Source organism: Balaenoptera physalus (genome assembly GCF_965194825.1).
Source record: "Balaenoptera physalus genome assembly, chromosome: 16".
NCBI lineage: Eukaryota > Metazoa > Chordata > Mammalia > Artiodactyla > Balaenopteridae > Balaenoptera > Balaenoptera physalus.
Window position 1 is genome coordinate 89205531 of NC_138898.1, and position 24210 is coordinate 89229740.

At 47.4% G+C, this 24210-nt stretch overlaps 1 protein-coding gene across 3 annotated transcripts in view; it reads right to left on the reverse strand.

The window, feature by feature from the left end:
• The window catches only part of WIPI2 (WD repeat domain, phosphoinositide interacting 2), a 30280-nt gene extending 6630 nt beyond the window's left edge, over positions 1-23650 (reverse strand). Inside the window, exons 1-7 of one of the 3 annotated variants that reach the window (XM_082430005.1) lie at positions 23386-23650; positions 21076-21129; positions 17119-17201; positions 4922-5091; positions 3441-3537; positions 2944-3041; positions 2451-2543 (exon numbers count right to left, since the gene is read on the reverse strand). In XM_082430005.1, coding sequence (XP_082286131.1) covers positions 2451-2543; positions 2944-3041; positions 3441-3537; positions 4922-5091; positions 17119-17201; positions 21076-21129; positions 23386-23459 — 669 coding nt within the window. In that variant the 5' untranslated portion in view covers positions 23460-23650. Of the gene's footprint in view, positions 1-2450; positions 2544-2943; positions 3042-3440; positions 3538-4921; positions 5092-17118; positions 17202-21075; positions 21130-23385 lie in introns of those variants that run through there. The other 2 variants (XM_082430006.1, XM_082430007.1) reach the window with 2 other exon arrangements.
• Between the last annotated feature and the right edge of the window lie 560 nt (positions 23651-24210).

Genomic DNA, 24210 nt, shown 5'->3' on the forward strand with positions numbered 1-24210 from the left:
CACACGATAATATGACGTCAACCCACTTTAACTCTCTACTTCTTCTAAACACTACGGGCCTTGAAGTCAAAGCTGGAATACAATAGTTCTATTTTCCCTAAGCCATCTGAGGTTTAAACTATTAAAAATCCACCCTGGGAATTCCCTGGCAGTCCAGCAGTTAAGACTCGGCACTTTCACTGCCGTGGACCTGAGTTCGATCCCTGGTCGGGGAACTAAGATCCCACAAGCTGCGTGGTGTGGCCAAAAAAACCCCAAAAAAAACCCCCCAAAAACAAAAAGACCAAAAACACCCTTAAGCATTACTTGGAGGCCCCTCTGATGCCCCTTCCTCCCACTTTAAGCGGAGCCACTGATCAAGGGCTGATTAGCAACTGAATACCTGGAAATGTTACTTAATTGCCTAAAAAGGAATGAAGCCAAACTTACAAAATGGAAGACCTACACCAAGAAAAGATCTACAACCAGGACAAAAGAAAATGTGACTAAACGGGGAGCTGCAGCACACCACATCAGGCAGGGGAATGAAATGCTGTTAACATGCATATCTCCCCACCCCTCCCCCCAAATTCCCAGGGCATGTGTGGATGCGGGGCAGGACCTGGGCATCTGGGAGAATTGATGAGACAGAACAGCCAAGCACGTGAAAATGAATGGTGCTTTGAACATCTAAATATTGAAAGAAAACTACAAGCTACAGTAATAGACTAACACAAAGAGACACAGTCTGACAGAGCAGAACGGAAACACCTTAAAACAGGCAGCATCTTGAATCTATGGTGTAGGAGAGTTATTAGACATTTAACCTCATACTGTACAAATTTTAGAAGGTTCAAGCTGTTAAATATAAGAACCACTGAGATTATCTGACATGTTTATAAATAGGAAAACAAAACCAAAAACCCCAACCTATAAACAACCCAAATGTACAGCACCACGAATTGTTAAATAAATTGTGATAAATTCATATAACAGGACACTACACAGCCAGTAGAAATCAAGCTGGAAATAAAATGGGTCCCTTTTGGAAAATATTAATAAAGACAATGATTCTCCGGACAGAAGGATGCCAAGTTTGTAATTTTGGTTATCCAAAAATAACCACGGCAAAGGTTTTGTCCTTTGCAGCCTAAACTTTTAGATTTAGATATATTCTTAACGGCATACCTACTGTGTAAAACTAATTAATTAAGAGCTGTGGGTCACAGCTTGACTGCGGTTCCTCGAAAACAGGATTAAGCCACACACCTCGGCGAAGCCCCAGCACCTAGTACACAGCAGAGCTGAGAAGGCCACTGGTGGTCTAAGGTCACAGACTGAAATTTGTGAAATTAAGCGTTCGCTCTTTAAAGTCCAGAAAAAAAATGTTCTATTTTTACTAGCCTTGAAATCCCATGAAGTGCTTTAGGGCCTCTTAATACCTAATAAAAGGTCATAAAGATTAAGACTGATTAATCGAGGGATAACAGAGTTTCGTGGCTGTCGTGATCCTCCCAGGGGAGAAGAAAAGGACAAGGTGACGCTGTGATCACCCAGCACAGTGTTCAAAACAGTCAGGCTTGGAGTCCAGTTCCTCTGTCGCTGCCCAGCTGGGTGACCCTGGACCGACGACTTAACCTCTCTGAGCCCTCAATATGAAGTAGAGAAAGGTTTACCTTACCGAGGGGGTCCACGCGGTAAATGAACATCAAGGGTCTAGCGAGTGACCCATAAACTGCAGCTTCGTTATCACGGAAAGTAGGCGTGAGGGCCCAGACCCACACGGGAAAGGCAGAGAAGTGAGCCCACGTTTATGTGCCTCATCTGGGCGGCTGGTTCCAGGGGAGAGGTGACTTAGGAGGGGGCTCCTTTAGGTTTGCAGTGAGAAAGCATCAAAGTAAATTAGGCAGTGGGCACTGAGAAGAGAGGAATGAGCCAGGAGAACATCGAGCAAGCAGAGGAGGGAGGAGACACAGCAGCTGAGCTGGGAGAGGACAAGGGCCCACCAGGGTCCCAGGGCCAAGAGAAGGGGGCAAACGGAAGGGATGCCCAAGCCATTTTGTCCTCCATGCAGGGAGCTTAAACAGGGCCACGTCCCCTTACCCCGAAATCCTTCTCACTGGAAACTCATGTTAATGTTTAGAGATGACCGTGAAAAGTTTATATGTAAGACTTACATACGCTATCTATATTCAAATTACTACTATAAATATGTATTAATACAGCTGAAATACTAGAAACACTAAACCGTCCCAGAAGGATGGCTAAAGAAATGACTGCTGAACACGTACAGCACGACACTGAGGCGGGCGCGGCCGTGGAGCCCTGCCCTGTCTCTCCCCGCACCCGCCCTCCAGGCCGTGGGCCGTGCCTGGCTGTGAGCTAGCTGGTACAAAACTGCTTGGCTGGTTAGCAAGCTAACCGTGTGAACAGAGGTGCCCTGGTTTCCCACAGGGCTGCAGCAGCCTTACCTTCTCGGAAGCAGTGGCGAGCTTGGTTCCGTTGGCGTCGAAGGCCAGTGCGGCTAAAGGGCTGTCATGAGCCGGGATCATGTTTGCAGCTCTCTGGAAGGAAGGGTAAAGTGACACCATGACCGCCGTGCCCTGCGCTGCCCACTGGCTGTTACCAGAACACCAGCACGGTTAACACAGACGCCAAATCCCCGATTAACCAGGGGTGAGGGGTCTAAGGAAATGCTGCTCAAAACCTTTTAAAAATAAGCAAAGCAATGTCTCCATGGAGTTCTACGGTTTTCTCCACTGCTTCTAGCACTTGTGCCGCTAGGCGCGCAGCACCGCGGGGACAGGAACACGTCCGGAGGCAGGATGACTCGGACCTGCTCGGCCACGGAGAGGGTGGCAGCGGAAACCACGCCCGGGAAACGAGGAGGGCAGAGGCTCCTCGGCCCTCCTTTTAGGAAGAAGGGGTGTTGTAAAGAGCTCTCCAAGGACCAAAGGACCTCACCAGATTGATGGTGTCGAAGACCTGCACCTCCCCGATGGTCGCGCTGCCCGGATACGCCAGGTAACAGTTGTCGTTGCTGATCGACAGCGCACACAGGCCTGCGAGCAACACACGGGGAAGAAACGCGGGTCACGTCCCCAGGTGTCACCAGAACTCGGCACTTACGCAAGAACACGGAAAGCAAGGGGAGCGCTGATGCGACCTTGGTCGTCGTATCACTGGGTTTTAAGTTCCACACGCCCCAAACCACCACCACTCGGTCTGGACAGCAGGACTGTAAAAACAGACTAAAGCCCTTTGGTTGGAACTGGTTAGAAACCTCAAAACTGGAGGCTGACCCAACCAACAATTTATGTGGTCACAAGACCAGCGTCAGAAGGACGGTAGCTTGCTTTAAGATCAGTACTTTTAAAACCTATGGAACCTAAAAAGAGAAGAGAATCTCTCTCACCGACAGCTCCTAGAAAGGCACACCTGTCCGGCCCCCACGCGCTCACCTGCGGGGTTTGGGGGCGTCTCCCGGATGGTGTGCAGCACCTTCATGTCCCGGATGTTGTGTATGTACAGGGACTCCTCCAGGCACACGATCAGCCTCTGCAAAAGACACAGCAAAGCACGGGAGACCACACGTAAGGCAGAGCCGGTACGGCGCTCGCTCCCGACCTGCGGTTAGCGGACTCCCGCGCTCAGAGGCCGCGTCCCTTCCGGAAGCCTTGCGCCGGGTGCTCATGGCACAGTCCCCGCTCGCCCAGGGCGGCGTCTGTACCCACGACCGCTTCCGCCGGCTCTACCAGGACTTCTAACTGTGCGATTTAATTCAACCTCATAGAAACCGGTCTCCAGCTAAGAAAACCATGGTTTGCTTTTGTTGCGCTCTCGGCCCTCCCCCCACGAACACCAGGTCTAGAGCCTGGGCAGGTTTGGTGAAGGTTTCAAAAACTGATGCTGTATGAGGCACGGCGGGATGAAAGTGAAAACGAGGGCTTTTAAAAAAGTGTAAAATTCTGCACCCAGACTCCTTCGCAGGTGTCGAAGTTCTCGCTCCATTTTAAGGAGGATGGGTGTGTAGCTGATGCACCAAGGGGATGGTTTATGTAACAGAGACAAGCGGCCGCCCTCGGCTCTGCAGGAGCTGGTACCCGAATGGTCACTTGCATGTTACAAGTATAAAAAAAGTTCAACGTGTTACACTTTGTAATTTACCATCTTAACCCATCTTTCTGTCAACAGACCCAGTTTCCACCACGTCAGTGGTGTCCACTTCACCAGTCAGGACGTCTCAGAACCCACTAGCTGCAGTCACGCACGGGCCACCCGAGGCCACGTAACAACTGGTTGTTGACAGAACGTGGTGACAGCCCTTAAGGACAAGGCTGTATTTTGTGAGTAAGCCAAAGCCATGTGACCATCGCATGGAATAAACTCAAGTGCCAGCCACCAGGTCTACACTCCGGGCCAGACATTCTTGTGGGTTTTGGGAGAGACACAAAAAAGTAATAAATCCTTCATCTTAAAAGTTAAATTGACAGTTAAAGGGACAGAGAATTCCCTGGCCGTCCAGAGGTTAGGACACGGTGCTTTCAACTGCCAGAGCCCGGCTTCAGTCCCTGGTCAGGGTAGCTAAGACCCTGCAAGCCACAAGGGGTGGCAAAAAAAAAAAAAAAAAAAAAGATAAAGATGCTCACAAATTTTTTTTTAAAGTAACATTTATAAAAAGCAAAAGAAGGTTCATGTCTTGAGGGATGAGTAAAGCAATCGGGAGAGGCCAGGGAATCGTCAGGAATGGGGCTATTTGGGCAAAACTGTTGAGACGAGAAAACAGAGTTGAGTCCAGGTGGGGGCTCAGGTGAGCAGGAGCGTGGCCGGAGGGACCAGAAGTGCCACCTGGGGACGGTCGCTGTGTCCGAGGGGCGCCCCTGAGAACTCGGAGACATGGCCGGAGCCCCTGGCAGCTAAGCAGGGTGAGAGCGCGGCCCACCTGCCTGTTCAGCTTCACAGCCAGGATGGTGTTGGAGTAGCTGTAGTTGCAGATCTCGGTCCCCTTCTTAAAGTGGCAAACCTTCAGCTTCCTGGGGGCTTTGAGGCTAACGATGGCCACTAAGCTGCTTGAGAACAATCTTTCCACGATGCACACATCTTCAGTGTCAGCTGAAAGGAGGAAGAAACCCCACATCTGTGTGTATCCCTGTCAACAGGCACAGCGCGCTCGTGCGTGCAAACACGCGTCTACGGGCGGGCTCCCCACTGCGAGCTCTGGGGCCAGCAGAGCGGGTCAAGTTCGCGGCTTGTGAGGCCTGGACGAGCCGCCGGCAGGTCGCCCTGCACCCCACGAGGAGGACCCACTCCTCAGAGGCCCCCCCACCCCATTCCACACGTGGCACCCTGTCACTGCCCCCGGGGGGTCACCCGTAACTGCCTTCATCTGCCCCTGAACTCACCGGAATGTGAGCCACGCCCAGACACAGGCCTCATTTTCGGGCCCACAGCTGTAACCCCGGCACTTACAACTGAACCTGACATGTGACGGCCCCCAAGCGTTCCCTGAATGACTGCATCTCTGGAGGCCTTGCTTTCCTGCCTGTAAAGGGGGCTCACGGCTACCCTGGTGTGAGGAGGGACTTACAGACTCCAGCACGCAGTCAGCCCTCGGTCCCCTTCGCGCCCTGCTCCCCACCCCCGCTCAGAAGACGGGGGGCTGTGAACTGAGTGCACAGCAGCCCCCACAGACAAGAAGAGACACGGTGGACCCTGCGTGGCTGTTACTCCACCCCCGTCTCCCTGGGAGGCCCCCACACCCGCACTCTCTCCTTACTCCCCCCTTGGTTTCACTGGTAATTGCCTGGGGTAAGTTCAGATGGAGGAGCAAAGAGAATTCTGGAATGCAGGAAGAGCCCAGAGCCAAGAATCTAGATGATTTTCACAGGCAGCCTGTCTCGACCTGAGCTACGGGAAGTACCGCTGAGCCGGGGTTCAGCACACACCCGTTCACCACCCTAACAATGATCTGAGGCCACACTCTGTCTGGAGCTGAGCGGAGCACAGAGGACAGCGCCACCCAGACGGATCACAGCCCAGGGGACCTGGGAGGCCCGACTAGCCGGAGCCTCGGGAGCAGCTCCACCGTGAACAGGAACGCCCACGTGAAAGTCCGCACACCAGACCAGGTGCACGGCCACTCGAGAGGGCCCCTTCCCCTCAGCTGTCGCTGACCTTAATGGTGTAACTTAAAAACACACGTAGGTTAGTTTCGAAACCAAACTACTACAGTGAGCAAGTGAGCTCTAAAGGTCCCCGAAGAAAGACACAAACTGTTCTAGGAAAACGCGTGGTATCAGTCATCTCAATATGGGTTTGATAGCCCAACATGCTCAGCACAGGGCCCAACTACTGGGTGTCAGCCAAGAGTCATAGCCAAAGTGACGCGACTTACATTTGTGGGAAACAATTAAGATATCGCTATTACATAGACTGGAATAGGCAATAAAATCAAGTGCATGATTCCAAGCTCTTTACAGTAGTTTAATCATAGCTGCTTTTACACAAATGAGAATCACTTCTCTTGCCTGCAGCTACAAGCTAAACTTCCTTCAAAAAGAACCACACAAGCCTGAAGCTTGTCTGCCCGGCAGCGTCTCAGGGGAGCTGCCTACCCCTTCCAGGATCTGACCCTGGACTGAAGGCACAACCAGGCGTGACCTCCAGCACAGGCAGACGCGGCCTCGGCCTGTTTTCATCAGCTGATTCGACTCCAGCACCTGCACAGGCAGTGTTCCAACATCAGGCCAACCCGACTCGGGAGAGACCAACCACCACCCAGAACAGCAATGATGTGCAGTAAAGATAACCTCCCTCGGGCCCAGATCCTCACCTTCTCCCGACAGCCCCTTTCCCGCAGGAAGCCGACGGGGAGACCTAAGCGCAACCTGAGCAGGACCCGTGGGCCGGGAGGGGCAGGGCCCGAGGGCCGGGAGGGGCAGGACCCGTGGGCAGGGAGGGGCAGGGCCCGAGGGCTGGGAGGGGCAGGACCCGTGGGCCGGGAGGGGCAGGGCCCGAGGGCTGGGAGGGGCAGGACCCGTGGGCCCGGAGGGGCTGGGCCCGAGGGTCGGGAGGGGCCGGGAGGGCCGTCTCCACAGCCACGCTTGCTCCCACGAGGCTCAGGCCCATCCTGCCCGGCGTCTCACCCTTCAGGCTCCCACCTCCGAGTCACCTCACTCTCTCAAGATCTGACGACGGTTTGGAGGCACATGGCCCTGAAGGATCGCACCCTGCACTTCTCACGCAGCGCTGTCCTGTCATCCCTGGGAACCTGGTGACCCTCCCACCCCCGCCCAGGCCCAGCTTCCAAGGACAGGAGTGTGTCTGCCTGGGCACACTGCCCCCTATCGGGTCTGACGCTGGCTGGCACACGGAATCTGGTAACACGGACGCCGTCCGGAGACCCCGGCAGATTCTGATGGGGAGGCAGAACAAAATGTGACAGGGAGGTGAGTGAGGAAGTGGACAAAGAACGCGGGCAGCTGGCAGGAGGAGCTGTGTAACGAGGAGATGCAGAGATGGGGGAGGGATGGATGGTCACGTGTGGGACACGTACGGCCAAAGAAAGTGCCTGTCTTGAGATCAATGAGCAACTAGAGGCACTGATGGAGAGACAGACAACGCAGTAGAGACAGGGTGACGTCTGAGCAACTGGAAGGCATGAGGCCCAGCAGGACTGGTTCCAACAGACAGGCACCCCCCTTTTCCGCATTTGAAAGGAGGGAGAGGAGAAGATGGTACAGATCGGGGTGAGGGGGGCGGTCATCTGAGGGAGGAAATACTAGGGAGTTCCACGCTGAAAGCATCCGTTTCTCCTTGAGGCATGCGAGCGGTCATCAGCTCTGAGGGGCACAGAGGCGGGAGGTTTAATGAGGGAGGCCAGTATGAACAATCCCCTCACAGGGTAAGCAAACAGTCATTAGAAAAATGTCGCATCATCAGCAGGCACCGTCAGTCTCCCGCTGAGGCTGCGGCAATCAATTAAAATTCAACCAGTCAGAGGAAAATCGTATCAATGCAAGCGATGCAGAAGCAGCACGAGAATGTTCACTGCCTATTCACAGTAAAAACTCAGAAACCTAAGGATCAGAAGAAACTTCTTCAGTCAATAAAGGACTTCTGTGAAAAATGTCACAGCTAGCACCACACTTCATGGTGGACTTAATACTGAACTCTCTTCCTTTTAAGACTGGAACCAGGGCAGGGCTGCCCACTCCTCACTCCGGACTGGAAGCTGGCAGATGGCCACAGGCAGGAAGACACCAAAGGCACAAGGACCAGAAAGGAAGGCAGCAAACTACTACTCTGCAAGCTCATGGACCCTGCTAAGCAACTATTAAAAGTAGTGAATGAATTTAGCAAAGTCACAGGACACAAGGTTAGAATACAAGAACCAACCGTATTTTTATACACTCTTAGCAAACAACTGGGAAGCAAAAGGAAGAAATTCCATTTACAACACTCTCAAAAACCAAAACATCAGGACAAAATTTAACAAAAGATGTAAGACCTCCATACCAAAACCCACAGAATATTACTAAGAGAAATTAAGGAAGAGCTTCATAAATGGAGAGATATACCACGTTCACAGACTGGAATACTCAACATTATATGTTAAGATACCAATTCTCACCCAACTGACATCTAGGTCCAATGCAACCCCAATCACAATCCCAGCAGACTTTTTTTGTAGACACTGACAAGCTGATTTTAAAGTCAGAAAGGCAAAGGATCTAGAATATCCAAGGCTATCTTGAAAAAGAACAAAGTTGAAGGGCTTACACATCACGTGACTTCAAACCTCAGTATACAAACAAAGTGACAGGAAACAAGACAGTATGTTTCCGACATAAAGACTAACAAACAGACCAGCAGAAGAGAATGAAGAGCAGGGACAGACTCACACTTACAGGACTGTTTTTAGGCACCAGAGCAGTTCAGTGAGGGAGGAACAATCTTTTCGACAAATGGTGGAGCAGGAATTCCTAAGGAGAAGCTTAACGTGACTCATAGCTCATACCACACACCAGAATTAATCTGAGAAGGAACCACTGCGCTAAACATAAAAGCTGAAACTATGAAGCTTTCAAAGAAAACATAGGAAAAGATCTTTATGACTTGACAGTAGGCAAAGGTTTCTTAGGATAGAAAAGGCAAAAATCGTAAATGAAAAAAATAAATCAGACTTCATCAAAATTCAAAATATTTGCTCAAAAGACAAGTCAAGCCACAGACTGGGAAAAAAATATTTACAGAACATATGTGACAAAGGTCTGGTATCCAGAATATCTAAAGAACTCTGACAACTCGACAATAAAAAGACAAAACAATCAAATTTTAAAAGGGACGAAAGATCTGAACAGATATTTCACAAACGATACACAGAGGGCCAACAAGGACATCAATGTGTCCAACATCATTAGCCATTGGGGGAATTTAAACTAAAACCACAATGAGATATTAATTAGACACACATCAGAATGCCCACAGTGAAAAAGCCCGATATCGCCAAGTGCTGGTGAGAACGCAGAGCCACCAGACCGTCACACGGCGCTGGTGGAAATGCACCACGGACAGCCACTAGGAGGAGCTGAGAGCTTCCTGTAGAACGAAACACAGGTTCCACTCCTATTTGCCTAAGACAAATGAAAACATGTGTCCACAAAAAGATTTCTACAAGAACGTTCACAGCAGCTTTATTCGTAGTAAATAAGTAAGAGCTAAAAACTGGAAAAAGCCCAGATTCCCCTCAATAGGAGAATGAATATACAGTCAGTAGTATATTCATATATTGGACAACGGAGATGCAACAATATGGACAAACCTCAAAAACATTCCTCTGAGCAAAAGAAACCTTACTAAGAGGGCATATGCTGCATTTATATGATGCAGAACACGCGAAACTAACTGCTTGCCTCTTGGCAGGTGGAAGGGAGCTGGGAGTAATGGGGGAAGGGGTATGAGAGAACTTTCTGGAGTGATGGTAAACCTTGATAGGAGTTCAGGTTACACAGATGTCTGTGCATTTGTCAGAACACAGAATGTTAAGATCTGTGCATTCCACTGAATGTAAATATTACCTCAAAAGGAAAACATGAAAACAACGCTAGTTACTAATATTCATGGTATGGTATTTCAGGGAATGTGTACTGATGTCTGCAAGGTACTTAGAAATGCAGACACAAAAAATAGGAGGGATGGATGGATGGATAGATGGACAGATGGACGGAGAGATGGGTAAGTATGGTAAAGTGCTAACAATAGACTCTAAATGCTGGGTACATGGGTACTGGCTGTAAAATACTTTCAACCTTTCTGTGTGTTTGAAAATTTCCATTAATAAAATGGTGGAAAAAGAAAAGGGACGTATCGTTCATTTGCTTAAACCAGGTGTAGAGAAAGTAGAGAAAATGGGTTTAGGGTGTTGCCATCCAACTATAAGTTTGAAATTTCTTTGTTTAACCTTTAATGGAAACAGGCAGAAGAGACTCCTTTTAGAATTTTAACAACAGGGGAAGTGTGGTGGGGAGGCAGCAAAGCTGTTTTCAGCTGCAAACATTCATAAAAGAGAACATTATAATGAACCTCCAGAGACCTGCATCACCTGGATTTCACAAATGTTATCTTTCTGCCATTTAGCTTCCGCTACCTTTTTCTTTGCTGAAGTTTCAGAGGCGCGTCATCTTGACATTTCACTCCTAAATACTTCAGTGAGCCCCTCTAAATAGATCAAGACATAGGAAAAATGTCTTTTCCAGCTCATGAGTAAAGTGGAAAATTTCTTACATCAAAATCAATTGCAAGTAGACAAGTATTTAACGTAAAACACAAACCCAAAGAACCAGACGATGACACGAGAGACTATTCACGCACCCCCGGAACAGGGAGAGCCTTCCTAGTACTCAGAAGCCTTACGAGAAGAGACGGATACATCTGAATATACAGAAAGTCAAGACGTCAGAATGGCAAGGAGACCGTAAGCAAGGTTAAAGAGCAAACAACCCAGAAGAAAGAAATATCAGCAACCCACACCAAATGGCTAATTTGCTTTAAATCTGTAAGAGACAATCCAACAGAAGAGCAGGCAAAGGGGGAAAAAAAGCAATCAAGAAAAAAAAAAGCAAATGACTACCAGCAATTCCACTCCTACAGTATCTATCTACTCAAAGAGAAATGAAAACACACGTCCACACGATAACACAAACATGCACAGCAGCACTATTTACAACAGCCAAAAAGGGGAAACAACCCAAGTGTCCACTGACAAAACACAGACTGTCCACACGCTGTAACAGCAATGAGCAACAAAAAGAAAAGAACTGCTCATCCATGCTCCAACACGGGTGAACCCTGAGAGCATTCCAAGTGAAGGAAGCCACTCACCCGTGATTCCATTTATCTGAAACGTCCAGAGCAGCGAATGGACAGTGGGAGAAAGGAGGTTAGTGGTGGCCAAGGGCTGAGGGGTTGGGGGTGGGATGCAGTCGCCCTGCTAATGGACTGAGGGGCTCTTTGGGGAGTGATACAAATGTTTTAAAATTAGCTTAAGGTAGGCTGCACAACTCAGTAAATATACTGGAACCCACTGAATTGTACACTTTAAATAGGTGATTTTTATGGCGTCCAAATTACATCTCAAAAAAGCTATTAAAAAAAAAAACCCACACGGGCAGACAACTGAACGGATTTGAATTCTGGCCCATATACTGAGATCTGATGTAGGAAGGACAGGGCAGCAGGGCCCTGAAACATCAAGCTGTGCTCCTATGAGCACGTGAGTGACAGAGGGCCCTTCACCCTGATCCCCTCCAAGACCACGCGGCCCTGGACCTGGGAACACACAGAGGCTTCCAGGGGTCTCTCAAACTGCCGAAATCATACACTAAATATTGGGTTTTCTCTGGGAAATACCTGCAACTTCCAGCAGATGTCCAAAGGAGATAGGAACCAGAGAACAGCTGAGGCTGCCTGCAAAAGGCAGATGAACTGCCGGTCACCCAGGAGTTACCGCATTTTTATCACTACTTAAGTAAAAAACAACCAACAGGTTCACCTCAGAGACCCTTTAAGCCTGAGGAAGCAATGTGCTTAGATCTTTTCAGGAATACACCTTCATAAAGCAACCTACTTTTACGCATTGCTAGTGGTTTAGGTTTGTTATTCTTCTGCTGCATTGTTTCCAGCTCTTTAACGTTTTTACGTTACACCTCACTCCCAAGAGAACTTTTAAAACCAAGCATCCACAGAGCCCACAGACCCAGAGCGGTCCCTTTCCACCACACTGAGGCGCGCACAGCTCAGCCCTCCCGAGAAATACCAGCGCACAGGAATCAGGCTGGTAGCTGAGGAGCAGGGCGCCCAAGTGAAAACATGCAGGGCGGTCGCACGCAGGGCGACCACGGAGAAAGCCTGAGCGCAAACCCCAGCGGCCTCCGGCGTCTAAGGCCTTTGCTTCCACGGCCCTTCGATGTGGCCTCGGCCACAGTTTCTGCCACACTTTCTTCCTAGAGAGTGCCTATCCAAAATTTAATTTAAGAAACTACTTCATTTAAGAAAGAATGTTGTTGGGACTTCCATGGTGGCGCAGTGGTTAAGAATTCGCCTGCCAATGCAGGGCACACGGGTTCCAGCCCTGGTCTGGGAAGATCCCACATGCCATGGAGTAAGTAAGCCCGTGCGTCACAACTACTGAGCCTGCGCTCTAGAGCCCATGCGCCACAACTACTGAGCCCACGTGCCACAACTACTGAAGCCCACGCACCTAGAGCCCATGCTGTGCAACAAGAGAAGCCACCACAACGAGAAGCCCGCGCACCACCACGAAGAGTAGCCCCCGCTCGCCGCAACTAGAGAAAGCCCCTGCGCAGCAACGAAGACCCAACACAGCCAAAAATAAAAGAAAAAAGAAAGAATGTTGTTTTGCTTCTGCTGGTGCTGTTCAGAGCCGGCGATGATAAAACTTCCCATGGTGGGAAGAGGGGAGGGACAAAGCCATGAACTAACACGGCACACTCCCCGACCAGGCGTGTCTGCGGACGCCCGGGGCTCTGAAGAGACGCACGTGTACAGCCCACCCGATCTTCCATCACAACAGACTCCAGCGGAGAGGCTACTGGATTTCTCCCCGGAAGATCCATTGGTGTAAATCTCACTGAGGTGAACGTTCCAGCCAGCGCAAGGTCCGCCGAATCAGAACCCAGCCGGCCAGCCTGCTCATGCTGAGTTTCAGAACTAAATGCTTTGTGAGGTATGATTTCCTAGCTCAGAAGCATAAAATGCAAAGATGACACACGATGTAGAATCCGAAAAGGCCAACTTTTCCTTCTGAACTTCTGTGATATTTCATAAGTAATAAAACTACAACCTTTATTTATATTGCCTAACAGGGTAGGATTTCGTTTCAGTAATGTTTCAGGGAAGAGAGACCACATATTTGCACTTGTAAGGACACACAGAGAGGGAAAGAGAATGATAAAACAAACAGGGCACACAACGGGGGCAAAGCACACGTGGGAGTTCCTGCTACTTTCCTTACGTTTGAAACGATAATACAGAGAGTTGAAAAACAAAAATCTTCCAGTGCTGCTGGGCAAAGATTTTTGTTTGTTAAGTAAATGAGACAGAACAAATAGCTGTCAATCTTGCTTCTCCCAAGACCAGCTCTGGCTCATTCTTTCTGTACCAGCAGCAGTGACCGACAGCAAAGACCTGACGTTACAAGGGACAGTCAAGAGTCACGAGGGGGCAAGCCAACTGAGCCAGGCTGAATATGGAGGCGTTAAGTACTACTCTGCCAGAATCTACATGTAGGAAAATACCGGAAAGTGATCTTAACTCAGTAGCTAACCTGTTTTCTAAGAGACGTTCTTCTATCTACTTAATGATGTTCTAGGGGCAAAAGAATTTCGCAGCTTCGGTGTCACGTGCTAACCCTGAAAGAGCTCTCTGCCCATTCCCACCTATTTTAAGGGCCGAAGCTCACTAACAACAACAAAGAAATCTATATACCACCTCAACATGCTGGTCAGTAAACACCCACTCTTTCATGATGCTATCAAGGCAACGCATTTTGTTCCATCAAAAACCTCTGAAAAATGAGGCACCAAAACCCACTTGATAAACTTCAAGGAAACAAATTAGTCACTGAACTGATTCAAACTGAGAAGGTGTCAAGACAAGGTTTTGGTATTCTGATACCCTATCTAAGCACTGGGTCTCCGTTCTGTGGTTGTCAAACCAGTTGACCCTAATCACCAAAGCAACAATTTAACAGCACGGTTCAGGCGCTCATGGGCATGTAGATTTAATAAATGTTTCAGTCATACATAAAAGCCCAATGGAATCTTGTTTCCAGAGATCAGGCGACCCTTCTTTGAAGGAATTCCCTACAGGAAACAATCCTATGTGCGATCAAGTGAAGGCAGCCAGTTTGGGGATTCCAGAAGCACCCTCTTGAGATAAGCAAGCACCGTAGTTCAGAGAGATTTTATCACCCAGATCACCCCTTCCAGCTACACGCTAGGAGAAAGGCTTTTTTAGAAGATTTAGTACGCATCAGGAGGCAAGTCTGAGGACAAAAAAGGAGTAAACTCTAAGGCAGGAGCCGTGAGTTAGGGACACTTACTTTAAGAATCCCGCTTCCAGCCATCTCCCCGTAAAAGGCCCGGTGCTGGCCTTCAGGGGCAGCGACAAACAGGGCGCTTGGTGGGGAATGTCAGACACCATCTGCTGATGAAGGTGAGGGACACCAGAGGGCGGACCTGGAGAGGGGAGGCCAAGGCCTGGAGGGAGCCTGGCGAGCCTCTGAGCCCCAGTGGGCCCCAAGAACTCTGCAACTGCAAGTACTGGGCACAAAGAAAGGACCTTTCTCCTGGGTCCTCACCTCATGTTAATGCAGGAAGGGTGGGGGCGGTATTGACATCTGTGTTCGCTCCACACTGTGTCCCCAGCCTAACATCCGACACAAATGTATTTCCTTGTTCTTTGTCTGCCTCCATTTAAACATAAGTGTCATGAGAGCAGAAACTTTCTCACCACTGTGTCTCCACAGCCAGAACAGGGCTGGCACATAGCAGGTCCTCAATAAATGTTTACGGAGTGAATGGAACCAGAAATGAATATGAGATGTCTCTTCACATCAACTCACTGAAACTCTCCCTTCTTAAGAGATATTAACAGGCAAAGGAGAATTCCAAAATGGAACACCAAACCACAGTGAAAGCAAAGTTCATAAGAGTGGAACATTCAGGAAGGAGATACTGGCATCATTAATAAGGAGAAAACTCAATCCCCCCAAACTGCATGCTCATGTAGATAATTAAAATGATAAATATTAAATCTCTCCTTGAATCCATACCCCAGTGTGACTAATTACAAGAATACTGACCTCCTCAATCCTCCGTAACAAGAATTCTTAATTAGATCACGCCACGGGCAGGCTTCAGGGCTATCATTATGTACAGAGAAAATATTTACAAACCACGTATATGACAAAGGACTAGTATCTAGAATATATAAAGAACTCTCAAAACTCAACATTAAAAAACTCCAAGTAATCCAATTAAAAAGTGGTCCAAAACATGAACAGACATTTCACTTAAGAGAATGGCAAATAAGCACATGAAAAAATGTTCAACATCATTAGCCATTAGGGAATTACAAAGTAAAACCACGAGATAGCACTGCACACATCCATAAGAACGGCTAAAGGAAAAAACGCTGGTAACACCAAATGCTGGCAAGGATTCTGAGGAACTGGCTCACTCACACACTACTGGGGGGGAAGTAAAATGGTACAGCCACCCTGTGAAACAGTTCAGCACTTAAAAAAGACAAAGACAGAACACCACACATACAAGCCAGCAACTACACTTAGACATTAATCCCAGAGTGAAAAGTTACATCCACACAAAACCCCATACACAGCAGCTATATTTTTAACAGCCCAAGTCTGGAATCAGCCCAGATGTGCTTCGCTGGGTGAGGGTCAAACAGCTGGGCTGCGTCCGCACGTGCAACCAGCTTTAGCAACAGAAAAGACGGCGCTACTGACACCCGGCAACTTGGGTGAACTTCCAGGGAAAGATGCTGAGCGAAAACAGCCAATCTCAAAAGGTTACATACTTCTATTTATGTAACATTTGTGAAAAAACAATATTCTGGAACCAGAGAACAGATCAGTGGCTGCCAGGGATTAGGGACGGTGGGGTGGCAGTGGGGGAGGGGAGGCAGGTGTGGTTACAAGGGCAACAGGAAGGACCCTGCGGTGTCAGACGGCCCAGTGTCTTCACTGTGGTGGACGTGGGAAGCTAGATGGGTGTTCGGACTGTACAGAACTTCACACACACAGGTGGACTACATCCACGTAGCCTTCCCGGCTGTGATACTGTACTGCACTTCCGCGAAACGTTACCACTGGGGGAAACTGGGAGAAGGGTACAGGGATCTGTACTGCTTCTTACAACTACAGCAATGAAAAAAAAAGATGTATGTGCAGAGAGTCAAAGCTTTCCATCCCATTCTCACTGCGGGAGGGTCTGTACCTACTACTTACTATTTATTCAGCAAGTACTCTCGCTCGCTCTCTCTCACACACACACACACACACACACGAAAAACAAAGAAACTGAGGTCCATGAAGCGATCTATGTAAAGTCACAGTAGGTGACTTAGCAAGGTATCGAAGCTCACGGCCCTCCTGCAACCCCACAGGTATCTGACACACAGCCACTCAAACACCATAAAATGCCAAATGGAGAAAATAAATCACTCCTAGGGGGATGTAAACTTTTCAAATTCTGGAAGCCCTCTATGACAGAAATCTAAGTGGTTTAAATGGCATTAAAAAAGGGGAGAAATTATAGAATAATGCATATAGTATGGTATCATGTATTGGAAATGGCAACCCATAAAGTATTTCCACATGTACATTTATAAGTATGCAAATGCACAGAAAAAGATCTGGGAGAACACATAATCGTTCAGTCATAGCCATCACCTCTCGGTAAGACTAAGGTGAAAGAAGATTATTAGTCAAGGGGTATTTGGATTTTAACCATAATGTGTGAATTTAAGAATGCAACCTAATTCAAGTATAACTTGTCTATTTTAAGAAGGGGGAAAAATAAAGCAAACACTTACTGCATTCATAGATCTGTTCCAGTTTATCCACAGAAGAAAGGGAGAAAAATTTATAACCGGATTTACTACCAACAGCTAGAGACCTGCAAAAAAGCCAAATTCAGAAATAAGAGCTGATACGTGTAGGCAGTGATAACGCACAAACTAGCTCCATGTTACCAAACAGTCACCATCATCTCTACCCATAATTAGCACAAATAAGTTCACGTAGTTTGTACCAGGTGAGCGGTGGCAGAGCAGAAAAGAGAGTGGCGTGGAAGATGCCGCACCTCACAGCCAGGAAAAGGTGAATGTCAATAAAATAAAGATAGACAATGTTCTTATTGAAAAAACTTTAAAGTTTGACATACAAATAAAAGTAATCAGCCCTAAATTAATGATCCCCTCAAAACACAGTGCGGTTTCTCAGGTGATCTGATATATACATGCCTGGTGTACGGGAGAGTCCAAAAGTTAGGATAACATTGTAAATATTAAACAAAGATATTTACACCTTTGGTGGATGATGGCGTCTTTGTGCACTGCAGTAAGGCCATAACAAATGCAGCTCAGTCACTTACGTTATGCTATGGCTCAGCAGTAGGATGGAAATCAAACAGACTAAAGAGCTAACTCAGAGCCTGGAATGGCAAGACTACATAACATAGTTGGCCTTGTGTGTAAGATTCCATATTCATCACCCAACACTGCTGCTTTTGCTAAGAGGCTTGGAGGGAACTCTGAGCTCTCCAGATCCCTAGCACAGGAGAGCTGTGACGCTAAATGAAGTGTTTCCTCATAGAAGATTACTACTGTCCAGAACGTAACTGACCAAGGTGGGGAGTAAAAAGAAGCAAGCACGGCTTTCAGAAACAGAGAGGATAGAGAGTAAAGCAAGAAGTGGTGGGACGTGCAAAGAATCAGATCCTGGGATCATTCTGGTATTTAATGTCTGGGAGAACAAGTGGAAACAGAAGGTAAACCAGAAGCCTAGAAATAATGAAGACTGACATTTCATATGATGAGTACGTGTACGCCAAGGTAAAAAATTAGGGCTATTTTAATGACCATTTCATCTATTAGAAGCTTGAGCTTTCCAACCTCTTTCACACTTACGTAGAAGAAATACATTCCAAGAACAGAGCTGCTATAAGCACTACTAAACACTGAAATTGCAATTGGTTCATCCTAGAAGTATAAACAGAAATGGAACTCCTACCAGTTTATATAATTTTTCTCTAAAAAAATGCTTCACTATATTGAATTAATCACATCAGTGAAGTAATTAGGCATTGTTACCTGTAAATTTTTTGAAAAGCAATAAGAAGCCAACAAAAACACAAGAATATCCAAGAAAGCTAAAAATAAAACAAAATCTCAACAATTCATAACTTCTGGAAAATTGATGTTCAGGAAAATGTTTTCCAGATAACTAAGGGTTGCTATTTTAAGCACCAAAACCTTATATCCCACCATTTCTGATTTAAATAAAAGTCGCCCTCATACAGTTTTCCGTATGGGACGGCAAATCCTCACTATGTGACTGGACTCACGTCGTGAAACAACTTTACTATCATAACCAAGCGGCGCTCTCAGACCCTAACAAGGAGCTGAGGGTGCTGTGCGCCTACGTCAAGCAGCAGTCTGCCGTGCTGGGCTATAAAATACCCTCTACCTTCTGTTTTGCTGACAGCTGTCACGGCTCCCCAAGCATCCTGCTAGCATTAGCAGCCCCTCCCGCTTTCAAATTTGTTGACTTGGAAACCAAGCTTATTAGTTTTATATATAAAATAAGCTTAGAGAGGGCTTTTTCTACAGGCAAAATTAATGAGTTGAATTAATTAATGAGGACCTGGATTTTGATACACCCAGGATTTTGGCTGTGCTCCAAACGGGCAGAATTTGTTAAAACTGATCAAATATTAGCTCTCTGATGTTCTTCCAGATATCCAGAAACTGATTTAGGATATTAAATACTTTTGCTAGAGTTTTAATCACATGGCTTCCTACCTGCGCACCCCAATCAGTAGGAAATGTAAGCAAAAATACACCAAGTATTTTTTGATATGTACATGTGGTATAGTGTAAGCATATACTTTATCAATAAAGGCAGACATTTTTAAAGGATGATATGAAATACAAATAGGTTTGATATTTACATCTCGAATATCAACGGTCAGGTTCACACACCCCTCTTTGGAGATTCTGCTTTTGATAACATCTCATGACTTGCGTGACCATATGATATATTAGTGGGAGAAGTACGGTAACACATAAGCATGAGATTCCCCTAATAAATAATCTCGCTCCCCATTAAGTGTTTATATGGTAAGGTTTGTTTTTTTGTTTTTTAAGGTAATGAGATCTTTTATTGACAAAGGGAAAACCCAGCAATAACAGAAAAAAGCATATATTTACTTAATCCCCCACTTCACTACCATACCCCTGCCTTCAACAGTGCGTGGTGTCAAAATCCAGAGACCCTGCTGTACCCTCTGGAGACAAGGCCCAAGTCCTGCACCAGGTAGGAACAGTGACTGCTTCTGAAACATACTCTGGGCCAGTCCTCTTGATCTTCGCCACATGCGACTTTGCTCCACTGCAGAGCTCCCGAGACCGGCCATCCTGAGCCTTTGGGGGAATCGTGGTTTCAAGTAGGTTGGTTCTCTGCTTTCCCCACTAGCAATGGAGGATCCACTTTCCTTTACCACTTGCTGGCTTCCAAAATTTTGTTGCCAGTGTCTCCTCGTTCTATGGGTTTAAGCCTTTTTAAGTATCTTTTTGATATTTCATTGACTGACATTTTATTAGGGTTCTGAGAGGGAGCCAAAATAAATGCTTGTGTCTAATCCACCATCTTTAACTGCAAGTCTCTGTCACTGAATTTAAACTTGAGTGCTCAGTATCTAAAAGACAGTGATTTCCATTAAAAAACAAAAAAAAAATTTTAAGAAAATTTTATAAATGTTAAAAACATTTTAACAGGAAAAAAAATCATTTTCTTAACTCCCTCTTTTTTACCCTCTTACCCATGATCAGCCCATTAATGTTCTCCCTTTTCATTATCTTCATCAAAGAGCCATACTCGAGGATAGGGTGAAGTGGAAACAGTTGCACCCATAAAAAGGAAGCCACCTGAACTGCTGCTGAGACCCGGCCGGCCCTGGGGCCCCACTCAGTAAGCTCATGGCCATCCCAGACCTCCACCTGGACATCCCTAAGGCCTTTAAAACTCAGTAATATCCAAAGCAGAGTTCATCTTTCTCCCTAAACTGAATCCCCCTCTGATCTTCCTCCCATAATGTGCTGTCACTGCGCATCTAGAATCTAGGCTGGAGACTTGGGAGTAACCTTAACTTCTCCCTTAAGTGCATCATGCATGTCCCATGGGTCACACCAAATCCTGATGGCTCACCAGTCTCCTTTCTACTGGCCACTGCCGCTGGACAATACCCTCCCCAGTGACTGCCCTGCTTCCTCAAAACACATCCTCCACACGGCAGGCAGAACAACCTAGAACTTTAAGGTGGAAGAATCCTTACTTCCAAGCCCCTCGATTTACTGATGAGGGAAAAGGAGAGAAGTGACCTTCCAGGACAGTTGCTGTAACCTTAGAAGAAACCCGGTGCAAGAAAGCAATCAGTTCAGACCAATGCCTTACTGTCTCTATGCCCATAACTTTTAGACACTAACAACATCAATGTTACAAACAGAAGACTTCATAAGTCAAGTCCCTGACCTTATATTCTACTTCTTTTAGAAATGTAGTTTCTATATGATGTAGACATTGCCCAATCAATGACTTCCACAAGCTGAGTGGGGTCCCCTCCAAGTACTTAAGTCCCTGATATTTCCGTTGAAGGTCCAAGTGATACTCTGCACTTCCATTAGTTTCTTAACTTCGATATCAAAAAACCAAAAATTCCTCAAGATAAGCCTTCCAAAGTGTTACTTTCAGAAACCAGGATTGGAACTAACCAGCCAGGAAGGAGACGACGGGGACCAGCTTTTCTTGATGCCTTTTTCCCAATTCTAGTTAAAAAAACAAACAAACAAAAACAAACGGTAAAAACAAAACAAAACAAAAAAACCCCAAATAAAACATTCACACTTTTAGAATAAGAATCACAGAAAAAAAATACTACAGTATTTGAAACCATATTACCAGGAAAAACAGAAAGACAGGACAGATATAGTTTGTTATGAAAGGAACACTGTTGTTCAAGCATTACTGTATAATGTAGAATATATATTCTATTAAGTGAAACGGCTTCCAGATTTTCTCACTGAATACTGTGAATGTGGATCCAATATTCTTTGCCTTGTGAAAAACTGTGTTCCTCTATCAAAGTAAATGCTGAAGATGGACAAGGGAGGGAAAGGAGTGAACTGTCAAGCCTCTCCCCAGAACTTCTGTATTTCTTTCAGGTGTAGATTTAAAACAAATTAGTCACTTTAATCAATAAACTTTTAGTATAATCCTAACTTACTATTCCTTACAATTTATGCTCATACTATATCAAGGTCTCTTTAGCAAGACAAAATTATGACACACAAATCTTGTCTTGAACTAATAACTTCAGGACTCACGGAGGAGTGGGAAAGCACGATTTCCAAGTACAAAAAGACCTTATTTCAGGCCAGAGTGACATTCTTCTATTATATAGGGAAAGTGGTATTTGAATGCCATTTAAAATAAGAGCAAAAGAGAATGTTTTCTCATATTTGATTTCCTTTCAATATAAATGATGAGCAATGAAAAACTTAAAGAATGGTAGAAAATGTTTCAGAAATTCTCTAATTTATACAAGACATAAAAAGCCATAAAGCTACCATTCTCACTGGTCTCAAAATACTAAGGGCTTAAAAACGGAATCACAGTCGGTTTGCAAATGTCCTCTTGCCTACTTGGATTAGTAAAACATAGTTCATCTCAGTTATAACCTCCTGCAACAGGTGGTCCAAATTGTTTTTGTTGGACTGGCTTTCGGTCATACAGAACGCTAGTATTCGGTAGTTTTCACCTTTAAAGATTGCTACGGTCTGCTTTCTACATTCACTGTCCTCCAGATCCTACTCTGGAGGTAGAAACAACAGCGTGGCAGATTGGAAAAGACACTGGAAGACAATTCAGGAGAGCTGCCCCCACTCCACTGTCAGCTGAGGGTAAGATCCCGGCTCTGCTCTGAACCTTCCTCAACTTCGGTTTCCTCTCCCTGTAGTTGGAGGAGGTGATCTGCTCCCTTCCAAGTCCCAGCAGAGGCCCACTGTGGGGCTGTCTGCACTACTTCCCCAACTTTGGAAGGTGCTATCAAGCACCCACTGCACGCCACTGACTTGGTGGCTTGCCATTTTACAACTGACTTTTAATTTTTTAAAAGATCTCATGTTCTACTTTGCTGATTCCATTCAGCCAGGAACAACTCAACCTACTACTTGGTACGAAGCCAATGACCCACTCCTCCACCCCTCTTACATCACTTCCTCTTACTCACTTCCCAAGATGGCTTTCCTCCCTTCCAGTCCCACAAATTATCCTTCCTTCTCCAGAAACCTCATCTAGTAACTATCCTCACACGTTCATATAAAGGTTCATATAAACGTTCACTAAACCCATATGGGTTGGGACAAACAGCGTTCCAAATCTAAGGGCTGGCATCATGGGCCTCTCCTCCCCTATAAGGATGGCCCATGCCCCCGAAGCACCGAGACCTCTCGGGGGGGTTTCTCTGTCACATCCCCCTTGGCTCAGTTTCTCCCCAGGTCAGAGACCACGTTTACTGCTAAGTTTGTTTCTTGCTCGAGGAGGACATCAAAGTTACCTGTCAAAAAGAACAGCGAGACGGGAAGAAAAGGAAATCAAAGGGACCCTAAGATGACGAGGAGATGAGGAGAAAGGCCTGAAGAGAGAAAAGACTGGAGCAAGAGAGCTGAGGAACGGGAGGGAGGCGGGTTATAGGGGAGAAACCCACCCCCACCGCTCCAGAGGCGGCCGAGACAACAGGTCAGGCCACAAAGTTCTGCCCCAACTTTGTGAGAAATGAGGTCCGGAAAGACAAAGCCTTCCCGTGGTGGGTAAAATACCTCCCCTACCTCCATCGCTTTCCCGGCTCAGAGATCGCAGCTCCAGGGCAGAGCCTGGAGGGTCCCCAGGGAGGGCGCCCCTCCCTCCCTGCACGCGCCGGGCCCGCCCCGAGGATGCCTCCGCCCTCCCCGGCCCCAGGCCCCCAAGCTCCGGCCCCCGCCCCGCGGCCCCCGGCTCCGACCCCGGCCCACGCCCGTCCTTACGTGACGTCCTGGTTGAAGTTGGCGAAGAGCAGCTGGCTGGCGCCAGCCTCGCCACTCTGACTCGCCAGGTTCATGGTGGGCGCGCGGCGGGTGGGCCCGGCCCGGGGCTCGCGCGCGGGAGGGCAGGTCGGGGTGAGCTCAGGGTCGGCGCCGGGCCCCGCTCGCCGCCACTCGCCACTCGGATATCAACCGCCGCCTCATCCCGACCCCGCTCTTGTTTATGCTCCAGAGCCGGGCTGCCAGGCGCGCCTGCGCAGCCCCGCCTCCTCGGCGCACGGCCTCCCATGGCGCAGGCGTACTGCGGAGGTCCGCCCCTTCACCTCCGGCCTGGCCCCGGGTTCCGGTCGAATACGCGCACGCGTGGGGACGCGCGGGGGCGCGATGGGCTGGCCTTGCGGGAGGGTCAGGGGCCGCGCAAGCGCGTTGTAAAGAGTAGGCGTTCCGTGCCCCCCGCCCCCATCTTTTTATTAATATTAAAAGGGCCGGCCGCGTGCCAATCATTGTGCCAGATACGTGCGTTCTTATTTAGTGCTTGTAGCAATGCTTTGTAGGGAATGTTGCATTCCTATTTTATGAATTTGAGAACTGAGGCTCAGAAATATTAACTTATTTGCTAAGTGTTAGATCTGAGACTGGAAACCCCGTTGTTTCTCCAAGGCCCACGCGTTTTGGGTCTCTGGGGAGGATTCTATTTTACACGTATTCATTCATTCAGTAATATTTAGGGAGTGCCTTCCATGTGAGCTAAACAGGCCTCCTCCTTTCCTTCAGCGAAGTTACAGTGGGAAAGGTAAACACAATTACAAAGCCGGGGTTCAATGAAAG